General features: G+C 38.5%; 1 protein-coding gene and 1 long non-coding RNA gene across 5 annotated transcripts in view; both read left to right on the forward strand.

Moving 5' to 3' along the window:
- LCLAT1 (lysocardiolipin acyltransferase 1) overlaps window positions 1–23,829 on the forward strand; it is a 113,163-nt gene that overhangs the window by 49,848 nt on the left and 39,486 nt on the right. For 3 of the 4 annotated variants that reach the window (XM_032103244.1, XM_032103242.1, XM_032103245.1), the window contains 2 exons: window positions 3,194–3,340; window positions 11,861–11,977. In XM_032103244.1, coding sequence (XP_031959135.1) covers window positions 3,194–3,340; window positions 11,861–11,977 — 264 coding nt within the window. The remainder of the gene's footprint in view (window positions 1–3,193; window positions 3,341–11,860; window positions 11,978–23,829) is intronic. The other variant, XM_032103246.1, reaches the window with a different exon arrangement.
- Window positions 4,621–7,739, forward strand: LOC116441399. Its single transcript, XR_004239055.1, has 2 exons — window positions 4,621–5,291; window positions 6,247–7,739. It is a non-coding gene; the product is annotated as an uncharacterized LOC116441399 (long non-coding RNA).

Raw genomic sequence — 23,829 nt, forward strand, 5'->3', positions numbered from 1 at the left:
CTGGGTCCTTTACTCTTAGTCATCTATCTGTTAGATAATCTCTTCTTATTTGAACACTCAGGACTGTTCTATGTAATTAGATAAACACTTAAAGATAGACACATTCTTCCAGAACACTGGATGTTATTTATTGGAAAGGTTAGAAAATCAAACCTGTTGTTTATCTTAAAAACTGGATGCCTCCCAACTCCTTTCCCACTCCTTTTCCCTGACATCGTACTGTCATTACATTACTGCCTCTGTTTAATTATTCATAGCCCATCTATAACACCACCACTTAGAGCAGAAATGGGCAACTACTGCACTATATCCTCTGCTTTATGCAGTTTGGTCAGGTAAAGTACAAGTCACCCAAGCAACATCTTTTGCTAGCAGCTAAAGGTGTTTATAATTTGATGCTCACAGTGCTATTGAAGAATGATAGCTAGAGTGAGTTTATGTGCAAGTTTTGATATAATTTAAAGCCTTGTGCTGCATGAAGAAAGGTAGGAGAAAGGATGGGATCTGGCAGTATTTTCCGTATTCCCTTTGTTATGGTCCAAAATCACTCCTAAGGAGCTGCTGACCTGGGAAAGTATCAGCAGGCTTCCTTAAGTAAGCATTTATTTTGCTTTTTGCTTCCATTCTTTCAGCCTACAGACTCTGATGCAATGAGAACACAAGGACTGAATAATTTAGGCCTGATGTGTGATACCACACAATAAAATGGTACCTGTACTTGGCACAGTACAGGTTTCCATGTACTAACTTATGTGTAGTGTCCTGCCTATGTAAAACACATAAAAAGGTCTGGGCTGAGGACTAAGAAGGATTGGAAAACACCAAAACCACAGCAGAACTTTCCTAATCTCTGTATTTTTCCACTCTGTCCTGTGGAGCATCTGCATTCTCACAGTTGTAAATGCTGTGGTCAAGACATCTCTGTTTCTTCTCAGAGGGATTTTGTCCTTTGCATTGTCCATTTTTATGAATTTGATATCAGATGAAGTATCACAGAATATCTTAAGTTGGAAGGGACCCATAAGGACCATCAAGTCCAACTCCCTGCTTCTTGCAGGACTACCTAAAATGAAACCATATGATCAGGAGCATCAGTCAGGTGCTCTTTGAACTCGGCCAGGTGAGATGCTATGATGACTTCCCTGGAGAGCCTTTTCCAGTGACTGACCACCCTCTCAGTAAAGAACCTTTTCCTAGTATCCAATCTGAACTTCCCTGTATGCAGCTTTGTGCAATTTCCATGTATTTTCTAGAGGAACCAAATGCTTGGGCAGCACTTGGTATGTAAAGATGTCCTCTTTATGTAATACTAGTGTGGAAATGAAGCCCTGATTAGTTCAATTTCAAATACAGCTTTGGCACCATTTTCCTGCTGTGTATTGTAGCAGTAGGACATGATTACATGCCAAAAGATAGCATAGTTAAATTACATCAGTTATTTTAAAGTTACTGTAAAATATACCTTTATTTTTTTTCCTGCAAACAATTTGTTTAAACATGGATAGCCTCTGTTAATAAAGCTGTACTGACACTTCTTGATACTGCAGGTGTGGGAATGTGATGTGTACATAAATGCATATAAAATGTTGTGGTCAAAGTTGAGTTTCCTTTACAAAGAGTTTTCACAAAAAAAGGGAAAAGATTTGAAAAGATTTGCTGAGACTGCATTCTGGGCATTTCTTTTCTTAATTCATATAACCGCTTCTAGTATTCAGTTATCTGAATGTCATTGATTATCTGGATATCTGAGATGCATTAGGTCCAGATTGCAGAAGGCATGCAAATTATGCATGTTCCATCTGTTTAACTGATTTAAAAATTAGAAGTATTCGCCCATGATATAGGTCACAAATCTGTAACAATACAATTAATGTTTCTAACCAATACAGGAGAGATAATGCAGCAGGTTAATGTAATGTATCCAGGCTGAGTGACTTACAAAGTTGATTTAATAATGAGTGACTTTAATAAGTAGTTTTCTAGCATACAGTCCTTGTGAGATACTGCTATGAACAGAATACAAAGGAATCCTGTAAAGAGGAGCTGAAGTAAAGGGCAAGAATAACATGCTGTAAGTCACCAGCAAAGGAAAAACAGGCTTTGAGAATGGTGGTGAGCAAAGAGGAGAATGGGTAGCTGTGATGTTTTCTCTTTGATGTGCAGCATCTCTCTGCAGGTTTTCTGATGAGGTGCAAGCTCGCCAAGTACGGTGGCAAGGCAATGTCATGCTCTTCTGAGCCCTTTTTAAGAAGGGAGCATCTCAGGCTGGAGCTGTAGCCCTGATTTTTTATCCTGCTGTCTGAGCTAATGGACAGAACTTGTAAGATTGTGTGGTATGCTGCATACTATATACTTGTGCCAAAAAGAGCCAAGAATACTTACTGAAGATAATGGGGTGTGACCCTGAGCTGCAGGCTCAGCAGCAGTTTCACTTACTTTACTGCATTATGTTGTCAGTTTGATGGCAGGCTGCAAATCTTTGTGTTTGTTGATACAAACAGGTAGGTATACATAATTTTTAAAAATTCTATAATCAAGTGTAAAGAAAAGCTTCGTGTTTTCTATGAGTAATGAAAGTTATAAGGAGGTATATGTAATAAAGCCCTCAAAGGAACAGATACTGTCTGGTTTTAAATGCTTCACCTCAGAGAATCATAGCATTGTTTAGGTTGGAAAAGACCTTGAAGATTATCAACTCTGAGCACATCCCTAAGCACTGCATCCCTGAGCACCACATCTACAAAGCTTTTAAATGTTCCCAAGGATGATGACTCAAACACTTCTCTGGGTAGCTTGTTCCCAGGGCTAGCTTGACAACCCTTTTGGTGAAGAAATTTTTCATAATATCCAGTCTACACCTGGTGCAACTTAAAGCCATTTCCTCTTGTCCCGGTGCATGTTACCTGGGAGAAGAGATCAACCCCCACCTCGCTACAACCTCCTTTCAGGACAGCATTGACTCTGTTCTTCCTCTGGTAACTTGAGTTTTGCATTTTGAATGCATTTATGCATTCTTTTTTTTACCAATCCAAAACTCTTTTTACAAGGTAACCATTCTTAATCAGAGTTGAGGGCAGGTGGGCAGCAGTTAAAATGTTGTGTCTAACATAATTTATAAAATTCTTTGGAATAACAGACACTGTGGAAGTATCAGAGTGAAATGTTGCTAAAGGTGTATTTTTTTAAACCTTAGGCTGGGCGATGCAGGTTGCAGCCTTTGTTTTCATTCAGAGAAAGTGGGAAGATGACAAGAGTCACTTTGAAAAAATGCTGGATTATTTCTGTGACATTCGTGAACCACTACAACTCCTCATCTTTCCAGAAGGAACTGATCTCACAGGTAGGCTGCATTTATCATCTTCTCAGGGTATGTTCAACATAGAAATTCTTTGTTGTTTATGGAAAGAATTTAAGCAAGTCCAAGGCAGGAGCAAGACTTGGTTCTGATGGGTAGTAGAAATGATAGTAAATGTTCAAATGACGTGCTGATTCATGTGAGAGGCACAAACGTAGTTCCACTGAGAGACTTTGCCAGTCTTCCTGAAATAACTTACATTTCAGAGCATCTGATGATTAACAGTGCTTTTTATTGGTCAGTACTGTACATGCACTGCATTAGCAAAAGCAGGTTTCAAGACCTGGAATATATCACTTGCATGCTCCCATTTCCTGAATTACTGTGACAAAATAATTTCATAGCTATGAAAGAGTGACTGCAAAGGGTTATGATTCTATTTGATTTCTTGCCTAATGTTTTAAGAGGGGAACATGGAGATACTTGTTCCTTAGGCTGTGTAAGCACTGTAAGCAGTCTGTATCTGCCTCTATTATGGAAATAACTCTGTAAAACAAATGTTGAGATTACCATAGGAGTAAATGTAATGAGTTTGATCCTGTATTAATTTTTCATCAGATATCTACCTTAGTACAGGTATCTTACAGCATCAGTGGCAAGCTGTTAACCAGTGCTGAAGACAACTCAAGTTGTCTATAAAAGAAAACACTGTATGAATGTTCTGTGGTGGTTCATGCCTCCAGCATGATGCCTGATTTGATAAGCCTTATCTTTAAATAGAAAATCAATTGCAATTAAGCTTCTAACTTTTAGCTTATTTAAAAGATTTTTGCTATACTTTCTATTGCATATATTCACAAATCATATTTTATTGCAAATATTCTTATTGGTATAAGAATAACTAGCATATCCTGCTGTTTTTTCTTCTGTATTCCAAATATCCTTAAAATGGGTATGTATATAGTATTCAGATGCTGTCATGCTGTAGGGAATTGTCATCACTTGATCAGCCTTCCTAAAAGAGGATAAATTCATTGAACGTTCCTGGACTGCTTCACATGATATCTCTTGTTGAATTGGTTATCTTGTATCTGAAGTTAGGAAGAAGGATGGAATTTTCTTCACTGAAAGAGTGGTGAGGCACTGGCACAGGGTGCCTAGAGCAGCTCTGGATACCCCATCTCTGGAAATGTTCAAGGTTAGGTTGGATGGGGCTCTGAGCAGCCTGGTCTAGTGGAAGGTGTCCCTGCCCATGGCAGGGGGTTGGAAAAAGATGATCTTAAAGGTCTCTTCCAACCCAAACCATTCTATGATTCTATGAAATTATCTCACTTCAAATATTTTTTTTTGAGTTCATGAGGAACTGTCTCCTCCTAGCTCTCATAATTATGAGGTGCAATCTCATGGAGTCAGGAGACACCTCCTTAGAGCACTCACACACTCTGAACAGGTGTTTCCATCTCAAGATGTCCAAAAGAGTTGGATTGCTTGTGATTTATTCCATGAATTATGTATGCCTTTTAATCTCTAGAAGAATCTAATATTCCTGAGAGACAACAGATTTTTAAAGAATTGAGGAAGTTTTGTACTGGAGCTTTAAAAAAGATTTGGCTGTGGACTGAGACAGCCACAGTGTGTTAGTACTTGTGCTGCAGAGTCCAAAAGACTGGTGGTGAGGATGTTCCCACCTCAATGTAGAGCTGCTTAAGGAAACACAGGGTTTTCTCTGTGCTGTAGTTACTGATATAAATGACATAGGCTAAACAGCTATATGCTGTTGATACCATGGAAACAAGTTTCTTCATTTAATATAAAAAAAAATTCTAATGAAATTTTCGAACGCAGATTGTTGACAGTTTTTTTTTCATTTGGTAAGATATTTCTGTGGTTCTGATTACCCTTCTTTATACCTCTTTATACCTCTTTATACTCTTTAACTTCACAATGCCCAATGGAAAGCTGCAGTAACTGTGCTGTTCTGCTGAGACCATCACAGGTGGGTGTGAGCGGCCCTGGAGGAAGCAGAACGGTGGGAAGGAGGGAGTGATGGGTAGGGAAGACAGTAGGGCACTGCTGTGCTGGCTTCTGACATAATAAACTGTCCTGTGTTTACCACTCTTAACTTGCCATCAAGTATTGAATGCCACTTTGATATTACATTTGTGCATAAAAGGATGAATAGAGACAGGCAAAACCCTGGGACTTTTTCTGTGGAAGTAAATAGCTCTCCCTCTCTGATTGTCTTCACAGGAAATATTGCTTCATATATATTTTAAAATATTATAGGAGACAGGGAAAAATCCCTTGACAAACTAATCCTGACCAAGCAGTAAATTTATGCCATATGAGAATGCTAGAACATAATATATGTAACATTTTGAAGAAATTATTATCAGAGAACTGTTGCATTATTGACATATTAGGACCTATTGCAACCTCATGTTCCATCCTTTAGAATAATAAATAAACTGTGGGTTTTTTCTGAACAGTTGCTCAAAATTCTAGGGAACATTTTGCAAAGATAGAGGCAGTGACTCTTGTTTTCTGACCAAATGGCAGAACTGCTAATTACTTCTGAAAACAAAATTCCTCTGGTGCTTAAAATGAAAAGTAACATTCTACATCGCTAAATAGCAGAATTGCTGTGCAGCTCTGTGCAGCTGCTGTCATTTTTTTATCCTCTCAGTGGCCATGTGACAATGATAGATTTACTCCTCTTTATAATATTTTCAGGTATTTGAGAATGAGATTTCAAAGAAATGTAAAATAAGACTGTATTTATTTATGGGCCACTGCCTGACTTTAAGGTGGTGAAGTACTTTGCAGTGGAAGATGCTACGTAAATAAATTTTAGAAATAGTAATGCCATGAACCCTGAACACTGTATTTGCAGACGGGATTGTATAGGGGCTGAGGTAATAATTGTATAATTATATACTTATTTCTGATAGGTTGGCCATCTTTTCACTCTGGAGTACTTGAAGGTTAAAGCTCAAAGGTATTTTACTGTAATTGCTTAAAAAGAAGCCCTCAGCCGGTAAACATGTAGCCAGACTTTCTGAAGCCCTGAAGAAAACAAAGCAACCATGAGTTTCATGCTTCCAGAAAGCTGGAATACAACCCACCATACTGCCTGTTCTTTTTTTTTTCTTGGTGTTCCTTACAAGATTGTTTGTAGTAATTCTTCAGAAAGCAGTGACAGAAAAAAAAGTTGCTGTGTTGCTCTGTGCCTGGTAAAGCCTCATTTCCTCTGGATTTGTGTTTGCATCCCTGTACATGGTCCTTTCTTCATGCCACCTGCTCCTTTTTCTGTGTGTTTCCTTCCGTGTGACATTTCCTCACAAAGCTCTTGCCGCTGCCTTGGCAAGAGGCGTCGTGTGCTGTGGCTGCCCCTCGCCAGTCCCTGTGTCACCCAATGGACTCTGCATGCTGTGCTGAGAGCCCTGGCACACCAACAGCCATGGACCCCACCCTGGATTCTCCGTTATTCACATCTGTACTCTCAGAAGCTTCCCTTTACCCAGTTTTTTCTAAAGCTTCTGCTGGGCTGGATTATCTTTGAATCTCTTGTCCTTGATAAACTTTGTTTGCAGGGGACAATAGCTTCAAAAGTTAAGGGGACCAAACAGGTGGACAGAGTGTGATTGCACAGAGCTTTTTTCCTTGAGGAACAGCTAAAAATCAAGTAGGAAAGCTTGCTGGAGTTCAGATTTTGGCAGGAGTGTTGCGATGTGAATGATGGAAGGTAACAATCAACTGCAGTTGGATTTTTAACTTTGCTAGTAAATGTGATGTGCTTTGGTAGAACAAAGAAAATATTGATCAGAAGCACTGGTAGGGGTTGCTCTAACATGGAATAGGTTGAAAGTAGCACAAGTAAGAAAAATTGCTTCATTTTTTCTTAAAATACTGACTGTGAGCCAATACAGCTTTCTAAATTCTGTGCAAACCTCTAATAGATGAGGGTTTTGTTTATTTATTTAGTATGAGAGACTTTTGGAGTACTCATTTATTCTTTCACTGTCTGGCACTAATATAATTTGAGAGAACCTGAAGTCACAGAAGAACATGCATGTTTTTATCAGTGGGTTTTTATACAAGTGAAATTAAAGGAAAAGGTAGTACTTAGTATCAAATTTCAGCTCACAAACTAAAAATGTAATTTTACTAAAAAAATAGATTTGTTAATATTATGCACAGCTTTCAGGAGCAAAAGCAATTTAAGTTCTTAAAAATCTGTAACTCAAAAATTAAGAAAATGTGTTAGCATCATTTCTTCCTCCAGTTACTTGAAATGAAATTTTGAAGTGGAGTGCTTCTAGAAAGTGCTGACTTTCAGCTATTCCAGTAATTTTACAGTGTGGCAAATGGTATTTGGAGAAAAATGGGAAAAAATGTAATCAAATAATTTACCAAAGGTGGCACAGGAGCAAAAAAAAAAAAAGACGTTTTGGCCAGAACCCTTAAATTCTTGTATTTTTATGTAGTTTGGTAGTTGCTCTGCAGAAGTGTCTAAAGACTCAAATAAACTGAATGGTTGTACCTGTCACCACCCCACAGAATATGCTCTGAGAGGGTGCATGTTTTAGCTGAAGGAGATGGCAGAGGAGAGGCAAGCTGGTGTGAGACCTGAGGAGACAGAGCATGAAGCAGTTCTGGAAATGTCCCGCATCACCCTCAATTGATAAACTGGTGGCTTTCCATAAAAATAACTTATTCTCTTTATTCTTTTTTAACAGCAAACAGAACCAAGGTGTTAAAATACTCGTGATAGGAATGATGAGCAAAAACTTGGGGAGTAAATTTGCTTTGACTTAAATACAGTGTAAGAAAGAAAATACTTGTTCCTAGAAAGCAGCACTTGCTCAACTTTTCAGAAGGTTTGGTGATAGGGGACATTACCTGTAGCCAACCAAATGACGTGAGTGGCCTTTTGGGATTGAGGAGACCCAAACCAAGTGCATTTCCAGGTTCTGTTTCAAGAACTGCTTGATGCTGTTTGTGTTGGTAGTTTGGAAGAAAAGAACATATGTTTCCTCTTTTTAAGGAAGTTTTTAGGCATCTTTCACTTTTTTTTATTATTCCACCTAAGACTGTTATAAACTGGCCTGTGGAACAGTAAGACATCTGCTTAAGTTTTGCAGCACTGACAGTACAGCCTGGTCTATTGATTAAGGGCTTTTAAAGAGGCGTTTGTTGTGTGAATTCTCCCAAGTTGCAGAGGATATAAAAATGGGTTTCTAATTTCCTGGATTGGTTTTCTAACCTCTGGGTTTCATAAAATCGGGAGTATCACATGTTCTGCCTTTTGTTAAGCAGCAGAATTTGCTCTGAATTTCCCCCCAAAGGTTTGGGCACTGGTGTGTGGCACAAGGATCCCAAACAGCAGTGGGCATGAAGGTCCTTACATTGGATGACATGGCAGTCAGAGCATTTAGTCATAAGTTATAAAAGAGTAAGAAACTGATTTTTTTTCCAATGCCAAGATTACAGGAGGGGGAGGGAGGGCATCACTCCTACTTTTTTTGTAGAGTGAATGGTTACCCTATCCTTGCTTTCAGTATATTATCAAAGCACATTGACCTTCCTGACTTGCTGTAATAAGTAATGTTTAATGCACAAAGACCTGTGGCTTTATAGTTGTTAGGAAGGGGAGAGGGAGATGATTTTTCCAGATGACAATGATCGTTGTATTAGCTGGGAGCATTATTCTAGTTGTAAAATCCCATTACACTAGGGTCATGCAAAAGGGGAGGGGAACAGTCTCTGTTATATAAAACTTACAGTCCAGAGGCAAGACAGGCATACAAATGTCAGGAAATAGCTGAATAGTGTTCGCCAGTGTGCCGATGTCCAGCTGTTCACACATTTCAGAAAGGCAGTGTAGTAAAGGGAAATTTGGAAGATGTTTTGCAGATGTTTACAGTGAGTTCTTTCCAAGTGCAGGGAGGTGCACTTAAAGGATGTTTCCATCTTAGAGGAAGATGATTACTTCAAGGCAATGGGCACTGGAGGTCCCAGATCTTTCTTTGCAGCATCAATTAGGTCTTACTCAGAGAACATAAGTGCCCTTTCCCTCCTTGGTTATTCTTTGGTGCAAGTAGGAATGTTTTGTAAACACCAAGGAGTTCATTTTCATGTTCCCTCTGAAGCAAAGTGCTAGTGAGCAGGCACACAGAGAGAGTTTTTTCTGAGTGCTCATTAACTGGGTGCAGTTTGAGATGCTTAAGACTTAGAATTTTTTTTTCAGACTGCTGAACTTTATGTAGATTTATATGGCACTTGTGTCTCAAAGCTCTGATTGACTTGATATGCAGATTGCAAATTTTCTGAAGTGAAACCCAAACTTGGATATGCAGAAAATGAAGAAGATGCTGCTTCTGTCCTGTGGAAACAACAATACATTACATTAGGAACTTTGCAATAAATTAATTTAAAACATTTTACTTGAATCATCCCAGAATCTGGAAAAGAACCCTTGATTTGGGTATTTTTTTATAGGAACACGCTTGGTCATCAGTGTCACTTCTTAGAAAATAGTTTTAGTTGTTGAGCTAATACTGGTACACCTAAGAGGTAGAACCTGGTTTTTTGGAGGGACATTTAATGATTACCAGGTTACTGTTGCTTCTTCAGCCATTCCAAATCTTGCTCATGGCTCACTTTGCAAGTTTTGCCATTGCAGTGGGAGTCTGCAAGGCAAGTCCCCGTTTGCTGATTCAGAATAGTCATTTGCAGTATTGAATGGAGCAGTAGTTGAGCAGGCAAAAATAGATATTCTGACCGTGTGGTTAAAGATGTAATGTATACATCCAAGGGAAGATAAATTAAAGTTACATAGCCAAGTGTAATTTTAGTATTTGACACATTCTGTAATTTTAGCAATGCTTTTTGAAGTTGTAGTATTTTTCAAGTATCTGTACGTTTTGGCAATTTGGCAAGAATTAAATCTTTGGATCCTCTTTGCTGAATCACTTGCTTGGCTACTGTGCAACAGCTTTCCTTTCCTCCAAATCACATGGTCAGGCAGTCTGTGCAGTGAATCTTAAAGCTTGCACATACAAAAAGCAGCACTCTTAGGCATGGAAACAATAGGTCACAAGGAAAAAATATTCAGTATACTGATATGTTATAGCATTTATTAATTGGTAGACAAACCTTTAGGAGGGGCACCAGCATTTTTGATAAATAAAGAGGTCATGTAATTTAGGGAAAAAAGAAAGATGGGGGAATGTTGCATTGCAACAAAAAGGAAACCTCTCACTGCTGTTGATTTGTTCACTTGTGCTATTGTGCTTTTACAGGAGAAAATTATGAGGATTTTAAGGGGAAGGATTTATCTCTAAATATCCCTTCTGTTAAATTATTAAACAGCAATATGTTTTCCATTACTTTATCTCCCATCTCTGTTAAGCTTAGCTGTGGACCCTTAAAAAAGATCTTTTTCTGCTTTAAAAAAAAAAAAATAGATTACTTCAGCAGTGATTTTATTCCCTAGATCTGTTGCTGAGATTTTTGTCTTTTAAACACCTGTAAAACTTCATAAATATGAGTTATTAAGTAATTTATTTGATCAAGTTGATTTTTGCCATGTTGTCAAGAGAACATTTTATATGTCCATTGCCTTTTGGCCCCAGGGGAGGCACAGCAGGGCCCACAGTAAAGACCTGAGTGTAGCCAGCAAAGTCCATTTGTCTGCTGGCTGAGGCTGCTTGGAAGAGCCTCCTGCACATCACAGGAGAACAAATTGCCTCCTCTCCACCTGTCTCCAGAAGTTTTTGCTTTGGTGTCCATGTCTTCCTTGCTTAGTGGCCTCTCTTAGCAACCAGCCCTGGAAGGCTTTTGGTTTTCTCACGAGAGGGTTTTGATTATCAGAGGTTTGAAACACGTTTGTCACAGGGTCTAGCCACGTTGCTTTCCAGCTGCCTTGCGTGTACTCTGTGTAGAGTGGCAGGCATGTGTTGTGACACTGAAGTGCTTGGTCAAAAGATTAAAATGGGGTAGGTATGTGCAGCACAGGTTGATGAATGAAACATGGCAAGTTCAGAACGAAGATGTAAAATACCATTTTAATGTATTAGATTAACTGGTTTCCTCTGTTTAATGTTTTCTTTCTGAAATAAGTTTAACATGCCTAAACACTGACTTCAAGGTATTTGTGTTCATAATGTCAAACCTACATTGCTGTATGTTGTGCCTTTTGAGTTGAAAAAAGCCCAGAACGCAACTGAGCCAAGTAACACATTTTACTGTTGAATGGGTATTGAGGTGTACAGAGAGCTATTAACAGACTATTAATTTATAAATTTCAGATTGCATTTGATAAGTATGAAAGGTTTACTGATTATTTGCTAAAATTAAATGAGAGGGTAAAAAGGCTTTTCTTGCAATCCACATGGCTCTTCCTCATACCATGGTATGGCCAACTGAAAGCACACTTGTGTCTGCCTCTACATCTGTACTGTGTGAGCTGCTGTTGTACTGTTCCTGTCGTGTCATCATTCCATTTAATCCAAGCTCTGCATGCACAGTGACACAAAGTGGTGCTTCTCCTTCTCTCCTCAGCCAATACCAAAGCCCGCAGTCATGAATTTGCTGAGAAGAATGGACTTAAAAAATACGAGTACGTCTTACACCCACGAACGACCGGATTCACCTTTGTGGTTGAGCGTCTAAGGGAAGGTAATCCTGCTCTGTCCTTTTTTTTCCCTTTAAGGTAACAGATCTTACCCAAGCTGATGTTCAGAAAACTGCTTGAAGTAATTTCAGGAAAACTGATCATGAAGCAAGCCCTTGTTTGCAACCCTCCTTAAAATGATTGTAACATGGAGAGATTTGAGAGAGTTGGTAAGAGACACTAATATCATCAGAAGGTATGCAGTGAGTGAAAGCAACTTTTGTTTTAAGTATTTTAGCTTGTTTAGCAGTCTTACCTCAGAAAGCTAATGGAAAAAATCCCAAGGAAGTTCAGCCCATACCATCCTCAACCCCAAGTGGGTGGTTGACACTGAACACACAGGCATGTATGTCACTGCCCTCTCTGAAAAGGCTTCTGGGTTTAAGTCTGAGAGCTGAGTAAACAAGTTATGTTAAATGGACAAAGGGCATGCTCAGCAGTGTGGAAATGCAGCAAGTCGGCTGCCCAGTGCTGCCAGATGTTTTGGGTGATGGTGACTTGGAGAAGTGTGAAATACAGGGTGGTGGGTAAGAGAAGGAGTGATACTTGTTTTTTACCCAGAAGTGGTTTTCCATCCCAGTATTAATCTGGGGTCAGGGTTGAGTCCCTTTTATCAGGAGAACAGAGTATGAAGATGTGATTGTTAGATTGAGATGTCTGGGAGTTGTTTTGGGAATGGGCGTTTGGATGAGGTTTGAGGCCATCAGGATATAACCTTTAAATTGCAGAGATGTGGCAGGGATTCAAGTACAGATGAGTGAATATTTGCAGGATATATGGTTGAAGAAAATAAACATGTACAGTAGATATGAAGTGACTTTTTTATAGGTTGGCTCTTCAGGGAAAAGCGATTCTAGATGTTTAACACATGCTGGTTATTTTGCCTGCCAAAGGAAGAAGTTCCAGATTATTAAAAAGAATAGGGGTCTGCTGGTAGGTTTTTTTTGCTAGCTGGAATCCATGCTTGGATTTTAGAAGCAGACCTGGCTTGCATTTTACCTGCTTCCTACTAAGCATCCTAAAATCACTGCAAGCACTTTGGCATTTTGTCCAGGTGGACAGCCCCAGTTGTACCGTATATCTATTTGACCCTATTTGTATTGCACATTCGGAGCTGGACACCTTAGATTTTCATTTCTCTTGAATGTTTATTACTCAATTTGCTGTAGTAAAAAAATTTGCCACATACACAATTTCAAAAGCTTGCTTTACCTAAAACTTCACAGCACTCAGTTAACCTAGTGCCTAACAATATTTCAAACCTGGAACAGATTTTCAGTTAAAGAAATGTTTTCCACTCAGCATATTAATAACTTAAAAAAATTTCTGTATTTGCTGCAGAACAAGCTTTGTGGTTTACAGTAATTTTCTAATTGTATAAAAATGCTTTTCTCTTCCATTGCTCTATGAGCAATCTTTTCAAATTAGGCTATTGGGTTATAAAAAGGAAAATATTTGAGGCTGATTAACTGATTTTATGCAGTAGAAAGCGGGGGGAAAAACAATAACAGTCCAGCCTTTGAAGTGGTGTTATGTCTCCCTTTTATTTAAGGTAGACAAATATTGTGTGAAATATTAATGTCCCTTTAGTGTTGAATTTACTAGATATTGGGTACTTTGATAGGCATCGTAAGCTATATCTATTATAACTGTATGCTATTATGTAGTAAATTATGTGTGAGAAGGTAGTTCAAGCAGCATTTTAAAGTACTTGGTTATTACTTATTAATTTAAGAATTGGTTTTCAACTGCTTCCAAGTGTGCGAAATGGGGACCATTTGTGTTGAAAAGTTTAGGGTTTTTTTAATGTATCTATCTATCTATATATATATATATGAAACCCAGCTGTAGTTGCTGAACTTTAAAATACTTCAGTATATTACATACATATGCATATCTCTATCTTTTTATGTGTACAATATAGATGTCAATGTTGATATTGAGATGCAGATGGCCCAGTTGGTACTTGGTGTTATTGTGCAGCTCTGGTTTGAGTTACTACTTAAAATGATAGAATGCCTTTTTAACAATCCTAATTTCTGATACTGGCAGTAACACAAAATCCAGGACTGTCATGGGCTATGGTGTTAACCTGAGGCCCCATTTCTGAAGTGTCTTAATGCTACAATCATAGTAATAATCATCAAAATAGATTTATTTTCTTTTTTTACTCCTCATAACTGCAGGCATAGAGCAGTGTGTGTGACTTTAACATGCAGGAGGGAGTGGCGGAGATTTTAATATCATGTTTACGTCTTTGAAAGTATTTTTGTGCATAGATGACAACCTTATTGCCCCGTAGCTCTCCTGTGATGAATACATTTTGGCTCGTGGCTGTTTTCCATTCCCGAGGCTCAAGTGTCTTTTCTTCAGGCCTGAGTACATTATTTTGCTCCAAAAATAGGTTGATGAAAAGAGGGGGAAAATGTCATTAGAAGTTTAACTGCTTTTTAAATGTTGAAGAAACTAATTTAATTTGGCAAGAACCCCGATGAATATGCATCACAAGCTGTAGCATAGGTACCTGTTATTATATAAAAATAACTATTAGTGACCCTTCTGAATAGGAAATGAAGAATCAGGCAAAAATAACCTTCAATACAATTTTGCTTGTATCTCTGCAAAGGAGTTTATTCCTAGAGGAATCACTGTCTGCACCCTGCCAGCATAAACTGAGCAGTTATCTGTTCTTTGCTTTCCATAGGTGGCAAAAAGCACTTGGATTCCTCTGGCTGGCTTCTCTCTTATATGGTCATTATTTCAACTATTTGGTCTCTTTGGCCCATAGATGCTGCTGTGATGGTTTCTAAGTCACTGCTGAGATTATGGGAGCTAAGAAAAAAAGAACTATATAATGTCCACCAAAAAGCAATAAAAGTTGTTTAGGTAATACATCTCCTTGGCTTTTGAGTCATACCCTTTCTTTCCCCATTCTGGTTCTCCATGAGTGGTAGCTCTTCCCCCCTGAGCTGACTCTTCTAAACAGAAACCCACGCATAAGCTGACTGGTTTTTCCTTTCATTACGTTTAGGTGCCGAAACAGTGAAAATATTATTTTATTTGTAAATGATCACATTGTTGTTTTCTCATTCATAGAAACCATAGAATTACCCAAGAGTAAACACAGACTATGAACATGCTTTAGATGTATAATTAATAATAAACTCAGGAGAATAAGGAATGCAGCTGTTCTTAGTTTTCAAGCAGGAGATACCTGGTTTAATGACTATTGATGGAACGTTAAGAGAAATAAAATAGGTGATTTGCTTCTTTCTAATTCTGTTCACTTGATCAAATAATTCATTTGTCTTGTGTGAGTTGTAAGGAATCCTGATTTCAATCAGCACCTGGTAAAAAATTACTAGAGATTTTCACTGTATTTCTTTGGGGAACAAAGGTGAGCATTTTTTGAAAGATGGAGTAAGAACATGTGAATGAGCAACAGAAGATGAACTCCAGGCATCAAAATGAACATTGGTCATTACTTTTTTTAATTCATCCCTCTCTTTAACCATCTCCTAAAATAATTTTTAATCCTTTTTTTTTAAGCCTGAAACTTTGAGTAGATGTTATATATGGAGTAATTTTTGGCAGAACTTGGGCTAGGATAACTCATCTCCTTTTACAAAATGTGGGACTTTGAAAAGGGCTGAAATGTGCACAAATACGACTTTTATAAACGCATGTCTTTAACAATGTTAATTGAAAACATTTGTGGTTTATGTAATGCTCATGAAGATCCAGTTTGTGAGATCCTTCTGTAAATGGTCAGGAGGTTACCCAGAAATGACATATAGGTTTTCAAACCTGTTTGTATTTTATAAAGTTTTTTTCTGAAGTGCCAAATGACATTGAAAGTTCAGCTGACTTGAATGCTCAGTTTGAAAGAGATGGAAAATAATACTGGTTTGATTTGATTCAATATTTTCTGGATTCATTGAATTACATATATTATCTTGGCATAATATCTGTAATTGTAGCCAAATAGTCTGTCAAGAGAAAATAGCTGTTTACGAATGTTTTCTTAAAATTGCTTCATGGCTTTTAAGCATTTTCTCTGGACTAAGTAAACAGTGTTAAGACAGAGCTAAAGCTTTAAAGCATCATTAGAAGATTATTCATGCTTTTGTAGACAATCGTTTCTGCCAACATTAAATTTAAACTGACCTCTTTTTGATACTTCCTCTACAGCCATGAGTCTTTAATAGCTGGATACATTGGACTGCATGTTCCCATTATGGGGTTTATATTTTACTGGTTGTACAGTATAATGACTAGTCAGAATTAGTTGTTGTATTACAGTATTTCAGCTTTGAATTTATTTCTGGTTCGTAATTAGCCAACTGAAAAAAATCTTGCAGATAACATTTGCCAACTACAGCATCCCAAAATAAACAAAGATACAAATTTAACATGCTTGCCTTCATTGCACATCCTTACTGATGGAAAGAAACTGTGATTCTCATCCTTTTCCTATGATTGGTTCAGAATTGATAGTTTTGCCCTAAAATTAATGTTTACACACACAGTCAGAAACTAGTCTGTATCTTCTAATGTTCATACCTGGGTTTTACAATTGTTTCAGTAATTACATGCAGGTATTCCAACCTGTTTCATTGCTAAGGTAGGAAAGTTTTATTTAGGTGTTCAGTCCAGGTTATCTCTATATCAAACTATGTAAATGTTTTAATCCTGGGATGCTTAGTGACTATTACGTAGATTCTGTATGCTTTTCTGGGAGTTTGAGTATCTAGATATGCATATTTATATTTATATTTATGTACTGAGCTCTTAACGGCATCTATTTGCGTTCTGGTGCAATTTGCTTACACGGCACTTAGGAGCTAATAATGTAAGGAGACAGGTTGTGATTTGCAGATCAATACAGAAGACAGTCAATAGGAGACGATGATTAACAGTTCCTGAAAGCTGCCACAAGGTTTGGCTCCCCTTTGCTGAGGTGTGAAGTAGCCAGGGTTAGGCAGCAGGTCTTTGTGAGCAGTGCCTGGACGTCCTTGCTGTGCACCAGGAATATTTATTAATGAAACCCTTCAGCTTGAAGTAGCCAGAGTATACGAGCTCCCAGAGCTTTTTTCATACTCTGACTTTGAAAGAGAGGCAGGAGGTTGATTGCATGCATTGATGAAATGTCAGTGAGAAATGCTACCATGATACTGCCAAGGGCTTGTGTTCTGGTATAGATGACACTTATGTCCAAAGCACCTACAGCTTACAAGACAGATGCCCTTCGTTCTTTCCAACATAAATCAAAGTAATACCAATTTCTAAGTGTGTTACATTTTCTAAAGAGAAAATTGATGAAAGTGTGAAAATCAGGTCTATTTATTGGCTGAAATGTTCAGGCTGTGGTAGGTGGGGCGTATCAATGAATAGATATACATATTAAATAAACTGCTTTTTATTTTGATTACATAGTTTCTTTCCTCTTCACATAAATACTGGGTGAGGCATGTGGGTCTCGATCGCAGGAGTGTCTGCTGAATTACCTGCAGAGTTTTTTTGTGCTCAGACAGAACCATGTAGCAGTTTCCAGGTTTGTGCATAATTGTCTTGTTTAACAAATGTACGGGACATAGAAAGGCCCCACATCAAATGACAGAGAAGGTTAGATTTGTTGTTTCAACGCAATTTAGCCTCCCTCTTTGTGACTGAACAGATTTCTGACTCCTAGAATTATATGTTGGGCCACTGCCAAGATTTCTGTGGGTTTTGGCGAGGCCAGAGCTTGCACACTGACCAGCACTGCCATCTCTCAGAGGCAGCTCCTGCCTGCTTGTGCTGGTTGCTCGGTTGTGTAAACTAAAATCAGTCTGTTTTCGAAATAGGAAAATGTAAGTGTCCACAGTAGCCTTAGCTTTGGGTCCTCAATCAACTAATTTCACCCGTATGTCCATCAGGTTTGCAGAGATTAAACAGCAACTCTAAACCATCATTCCTTAATGCAAGGAATTTCTTTCTTCACGATTTTTTTTTCCTCTGTGCATGTGTTCCTCCCAGAGTCATGTTACTAAGTAGACTGATACTCTGAAATTACTGAGCCGTTGTGAAAGAGCTTTGAGCAAGTTTTTAGCTGAAAATGCAGTATTAGAGCTTCACTGACTGCTGTCATTGATCTTCTGCTTTTATGAGAATTGGATTCTGTGCATTAAATAGAATAGCCTTTGATACAGAAATACCGGTATGTAAATTGAAGCTTGCATGCTTTTTATGCCTTTTGTGTGTCAGTAAAGAATTCACAACATTAGTTATATTTAAAAAAAAGGCAGAGACCTTGTTCAAAAGCACGCTTTTATTGCTGGGCATGTCTGTGAAATTCAGCAATGCAGAAAATCGGGTGCAGGCTGTTGTGCTTTATTGCAAATGCTGACAGTTGTCTCTGTACTCTGAAACATGGGAAAGGGCAGCTCGACTTTTTCCAGAATCATGTTAACCGCTGATGATTACCATGTCTTGCAAACATCTGCGTGTGTTGGCTGTGATGTACTTCTCAGAATGAGCACCAGCTTTCTGTTAGATATTTTCTTGCCTTTGGTACACGTTGAAGTTTCTGTTTCTCTTCTTTCGTGTCTTACTGGAGCAGCATTCTGCACTGCTCGCCCCACCTCTGTGGAAAACAGTCCATTGTTTCAGTCCTCCTGGGAAGGATTTGCTTTTTCCAAACCACTCTTTTTCTCTCAGCCCCCATCCTTTCCTCTTTCCACCCCCCACTGTTACTGAGAAGGGAGCACAGCCTTTCACTGGAGGGTTTATGGTGTAAGAATCGCTGCCTCTTTAGTGTTTGCAGGGTGACATGTTGCTGGTTGTGTCACCACTCATCTGTGATATACATCGGAAATATTTCAGGTTTTACATTCTCGAGCCTATCAAGATCCGCCTACTGCAGTAATTCCCTTGCAGTCTCTCACGTGTGAGTCATGGCTTGTGACAAGCAGATACACCATGCAGTGGATCATTTTCCATTTACCTCCTCACAGGTTATTAATAGTTGCAGTGGTAACCATACTAAAAAGTTACTATTTGCCAGCAGTTACCCCACAGTGGTATTAGAGGTTTCCACTGTTTTCCCTTGACTCTGAATACACAGTATCTGTGGTAACCATGTGGTAATGTTTGGCAAGTGTGGACTTTTTTAATTGCTTCAACTGGAGGCCTGGAACGATGTTAGCTCATCAGATTGCATATGTAAAAACGAAGCTTGGCCACAGATGAGTTCAGGAAAAATGATTTTTCAGGAAAAACTAGAATTATTTTCTTCAGAATTATGAAAATGTTCCTGCCCTTTGATTTTAATCTAATGTTTATCTCCTCTTGAAGTTTTTTTTAAGAAAGGTTTTTCTGGTAGTTGATGTGCTTTGACTAGGTGGTGGACCACAAGTGTGAGTAACAAGGTGTATCTGCTGGTCCAGACTGGGTCAGCATCTCTCTGGGTGTGTGTTTTGAAAGGTCACTCATCTGATTTGAGTGTTTTGAGTACTGACCTTTATGGTTGTTTTTAAAGACTTACAACAGACAATAGGTGAGCCTCAGCTAAAGTACAAGTTCATTAATTACTGCTCATTCTTGTCAGCCGATGATGCAAGAATTTGCAGGTGATGTTGGTTGGATTGGTAGCATATTTAATGATTGCTAAAGTTGAAATTAATTCCTCTAAACGAATAGTATTGGCATCTATTTGTTTCACATGCTATTACCAGATGCTTTACACAGCTTACCCATTTCTCAGCTGTTTATTAGCAAGGCAGATAATCACTTCAAGCAGTCTTGAGTAGAGAGGAACCTAAACATACTTTTTCCATACTCTTTTTTCTTTTTTTTTAATTGCTTTAGTTTCCGTTAGGAGATGATGTTTCCTGGTGTGTTTTATTAGAAAAATAGCAGCATCTACAGGCTGAATAGACTAATCCCAAATCAAGAGTCTTATTGTACAGGAGATTCTCAGTCATATTTTTTGGATTCTCTACTCTTCCACTTTTTGCAGATGCTAGCTGTTTTTATTTCCAGCTGCATTAAGGTTGCTGCAAATGTGTTTTGTGTATTCCTGATACCACTTTTCTGTATGAGTAATTACTGGCAGGGGAGAGGGTCCATGGAGTATCGTTTCAGTTACTGGAAATGTTGGAATCCTCAAACTGTTCAGATATAGCCTCCAAATCTGTAAGACAGTAATAAAACTTTCAATCTCATCTACTTGCAAAATATGCTGCTTATGCATCATTAAACCTTAAGTAGTTTGTTTCTTTCATTCCTTTCTGCTGTTGCAGCTTCAACTCTCCTTCCCTTTGCCCTCCTCCCAGTCCCCTGCCACTATTTTCAGGATATAAAAAAATGAGCCCAGCAGCCCAGTCAGACTTTTCCGAGCTGACTCAGATCCCTGAGTTTAGCAATCATTTGCAAGGCTCTGCTCCAGAGATGTTGCGAGCAGTGCCACAGCCATGAATCCTGGATGTTGCTATGGGACTGATACTGAAAAACGAAAAACATCAGAGGGCAGAGGAGCTTGGGAAAAATTGTAGTAGAGCATAAATGCTTTTTAAAATAGATTTTTATCAAAACATAAACTTCAGCATAAATTCAACTCTACACCTCATTCATCACTTTATATGTAATCTGAAATACTCCTGTCTTTGGGACTTATTTTGTCAACCTTCTTCTGAACTGCAGGATTTTGGAGGGCAGGAAGTAAGGTCTTGGCTCTCTGTGTTCTCACTAAACATTGGTGGGATATAGGAAGGGTTTCCCTTTACTGCCTGTGTGCCATGCCAGTTATTTGAAGTGCAACATGTATTAAGTGTTGTAATGAAGTATATTACAGCTATAGGGTGTGAATATATTTTCCCATAAATTCATTTATTTGTAGAATGGGTACCAGTTAAGAGTTGGAGAACTCTTTTAGTATACATTAAAGTCAGTAGTGTCTCTCCCTATTTCATACCATTAAAAACAAATATCTTAAAATAAGCATCTCTGAAATGCCTATCATCTATATTCAGACTTATGCAAAACTGTCATTTTGTTTGCATAGATAGTCATTGTTGCCCTTGCAGCCTAACAATAAAAATAAATGCTCTCGATGATTATAAAAGAATTCCAGAAGCAGGGACCTGAGCAGGGCTTCTCCTGATCGCCAGTCCTTCACTGCGCTGCTCTGAAAGGAGCCAGCCTGACCTGATGGATTCTGGCATGGCACTGTCAGTAAGGACATCTATTAGGAGAAAAGAAGAGCATGCACAATAAATAAAAAGAAGAGAGGCATTCTCAAAATGCTTCAGAGACTTTGGAATCTGTGAGCAATGGCACGTTTGCGTTGCCTGGAAGTTGCTACGGGTACTGGCGTTTAAAAGCCAAACACAGAGGGCAGATCTTAGGGACATAAGTCTCATTTAAAATCCTGTAAGAATTAGTGTTCTTTTAAATCTGCTTGGATGCTTTTGAAAAATCATCCCTCAAAAGGATTCTTTGTCTAAGTGCTCTGCAGGTTCATCCTGTCAGCAGCACCATTGTGATTTAACCAGTTGACTTCTGCCTTCAGTTATCCAAAAAGCATTCCTTCCAACAGACCTGAAAGCTCCCTGCCTTCCTCTGTCAGCCCTTTGCTTGGCTACTCTTGTAGCATGTATCAGAGAATTAAATGAAACATATGCTCAGCGGCTCTGTGGCTTCTTCTTTCCTCCCTGTTGTTCACACCCTGTCTGTGAGGCCTGTGTCTTTTTGAGGCAGGTATTTTGTTTTGGTACCTCTGAAACACCCATCTCACTGGTGTGTAAGCTTTGTTGGAGCAGGTAGCAGTTAAGCCACAGCTGTCTCAAACAGTGCACTCTCCATGCCCACAGCATTACAAATATTTAATAAACCTGTTAATAATACATTCCAAACCACAGAGGCTCTGGAGATTCATCAGGATTTCTGCTACCTGTGGTGCTGACAAATTCAGTTGACATTACACACTGAGACATGCACGTAAGCATGCACTCCATGTTCAAATATATACATAATTTCTAATTTATAATAGCAGTGTTGTACATTAGGATAGAACGTTTTCAGAGGATTATTCTCCTCCTTGAAGGGATAAATTCTCTTGATTTTCAGCCTTGTGCCTTTCTGTATTCTGGCACATGTAATCAACCAGCAGCATATTCTTTTTCATGTCTTCTTCTTTGGATAGCAGTGGACAGCACAGAATTCATTAAAACTGAACAGCCAAAATGCTGATAGAATATAATTTGAGCCTGTGACTGAAATGGTGGGTTTTTTCCTGTAAGGTCTGGTATATTGTGTACATACAGAACTGTGTGTATGTATATAGAGGAGTTTTGGTGATTGATTTCCATCTTTCTTGGCAAACTGTCTCGGATGAGGATTATAGTCTAAAAACCCCATTAACACAGTTACAGAAAACAAATCTTACTTAACCTTTGTGGATTTATGCATAAGGATATTTGCCCCGTGATTTTTTATAAGCAAAATGGTTTTATTTGTCACTCCCTCTAAGCTGACTGAAAGCACCATGGGCAGACCAGGGCTACTTTACACCCAAACTAAAGAGATGGTTGTTCAGAATGAGTTTCATGGGCCTCTTGCTGAAGGCCCATTGCTGCCTATTACCTGGCTGAGAGGAGGAACTCAACTGAGTAGGTACACATTGCTTGGAAACTGTTCAAGCATCTGCTATCAGGATGCCCTGTCTTGATCTACAAGTGAAACAGCCTCATAGGGCACTGCCTCTTTTCAAAGTAATACAGGAGGAAAGTGTCAGACATTCAGATTGCATAACTAAATACTGAGAAGTGGGAATTTCAAAAAGGGAGATTGAATGCAGCCCTCTTGTGGCGTTCGCTTTGGAACAGGAGAACAAATGTGTTTTGCTAGTTTGGTATTTTCTTTGCTTAGAATGACAAGCTTCTAACTGTGTATTTCATGCTTTTTCATTTCAAACAACAGTTAAAAAAAAAATCAGAATGGAGAGCTTTTGCTGGCAGGGCTTTGAAGTTGATCTGCTGTGTGAGAAACTGTGAAAGAATAAAGCAAATTCCATAATCTGTAATGTTCTCTGGAAGAGCCCAAGAGGTATGAACCTGAGGAAATGAACAGTTTCTTCCTAGGAGAAAGGTGGAATTCAAGAGTATCTGGTTATAACTCCTGAAATGTTGCCTTCATTTTCAAATATTCTATAGTAACTCTTTTACAGCTGTTATTTCAGCACTGTTTTCTCAAAATATTTTGCTATCCAGAAACACATTCCTAAGATATTTTCATTATTTTAGTAGAAGCATTGTGGCAAATACAACAGGATGGAAGTAGTGGAGATAGATGAAAGAAATTAGAGGCTTGAAGATTTATATTTTGACAGCAGTGCATACGTCCACATCTTGTAAATACAATGATGGGGTTTATGTCCATGAGTAGTCCAGACTACACTTTAGGAAACAGTAGTCTATCAAAGGGACACTTGCACATGGTTACATAATAGGCATCTAGCTCTCAGATTTTCTCTTAAAAAAAAATGACAAAACCCCCCCCCCAAACAAGCAAAGAAATAAAAGACCACACAAAAGTTTTTCTAGTTTTCAAGTGATGTTTCTTTGTTGGCTTTCATTACTAAATTTTACTTCTGCTTTATGGAGCAGAAATGTCATGTTGTTTTTTCCTCCCTGGAATCTGCTATGTATACCTGATGTAGAAAAAAAATCAAGAGCTATCTTGAAAAGAAGCACCAGCATAGTTTTAATCCCAGAAGTATGACACTTCACAAAAATCGTTCTCTGAAAAATATTAAACACACTAAGAAAGCAATTATAAACAAATAGGAACATGAGCAGTATGCTGGTCAGGCTTTTGT

The sequence above is a fragment of the Corvus moneduloides genome, chromosome 3, assembly GCF_009650955.1.
Source record: "Corvus moneduloides isolate bCorMon1 chromosome 3, bCorMon1.pri, whole genome shotgun sequence".
Lineage (NCBI taxonomy): Eukaryota > Metazoa > Chordata > Aves > Passeriformes > Corvidae > Corvus > Corvus moneduloides.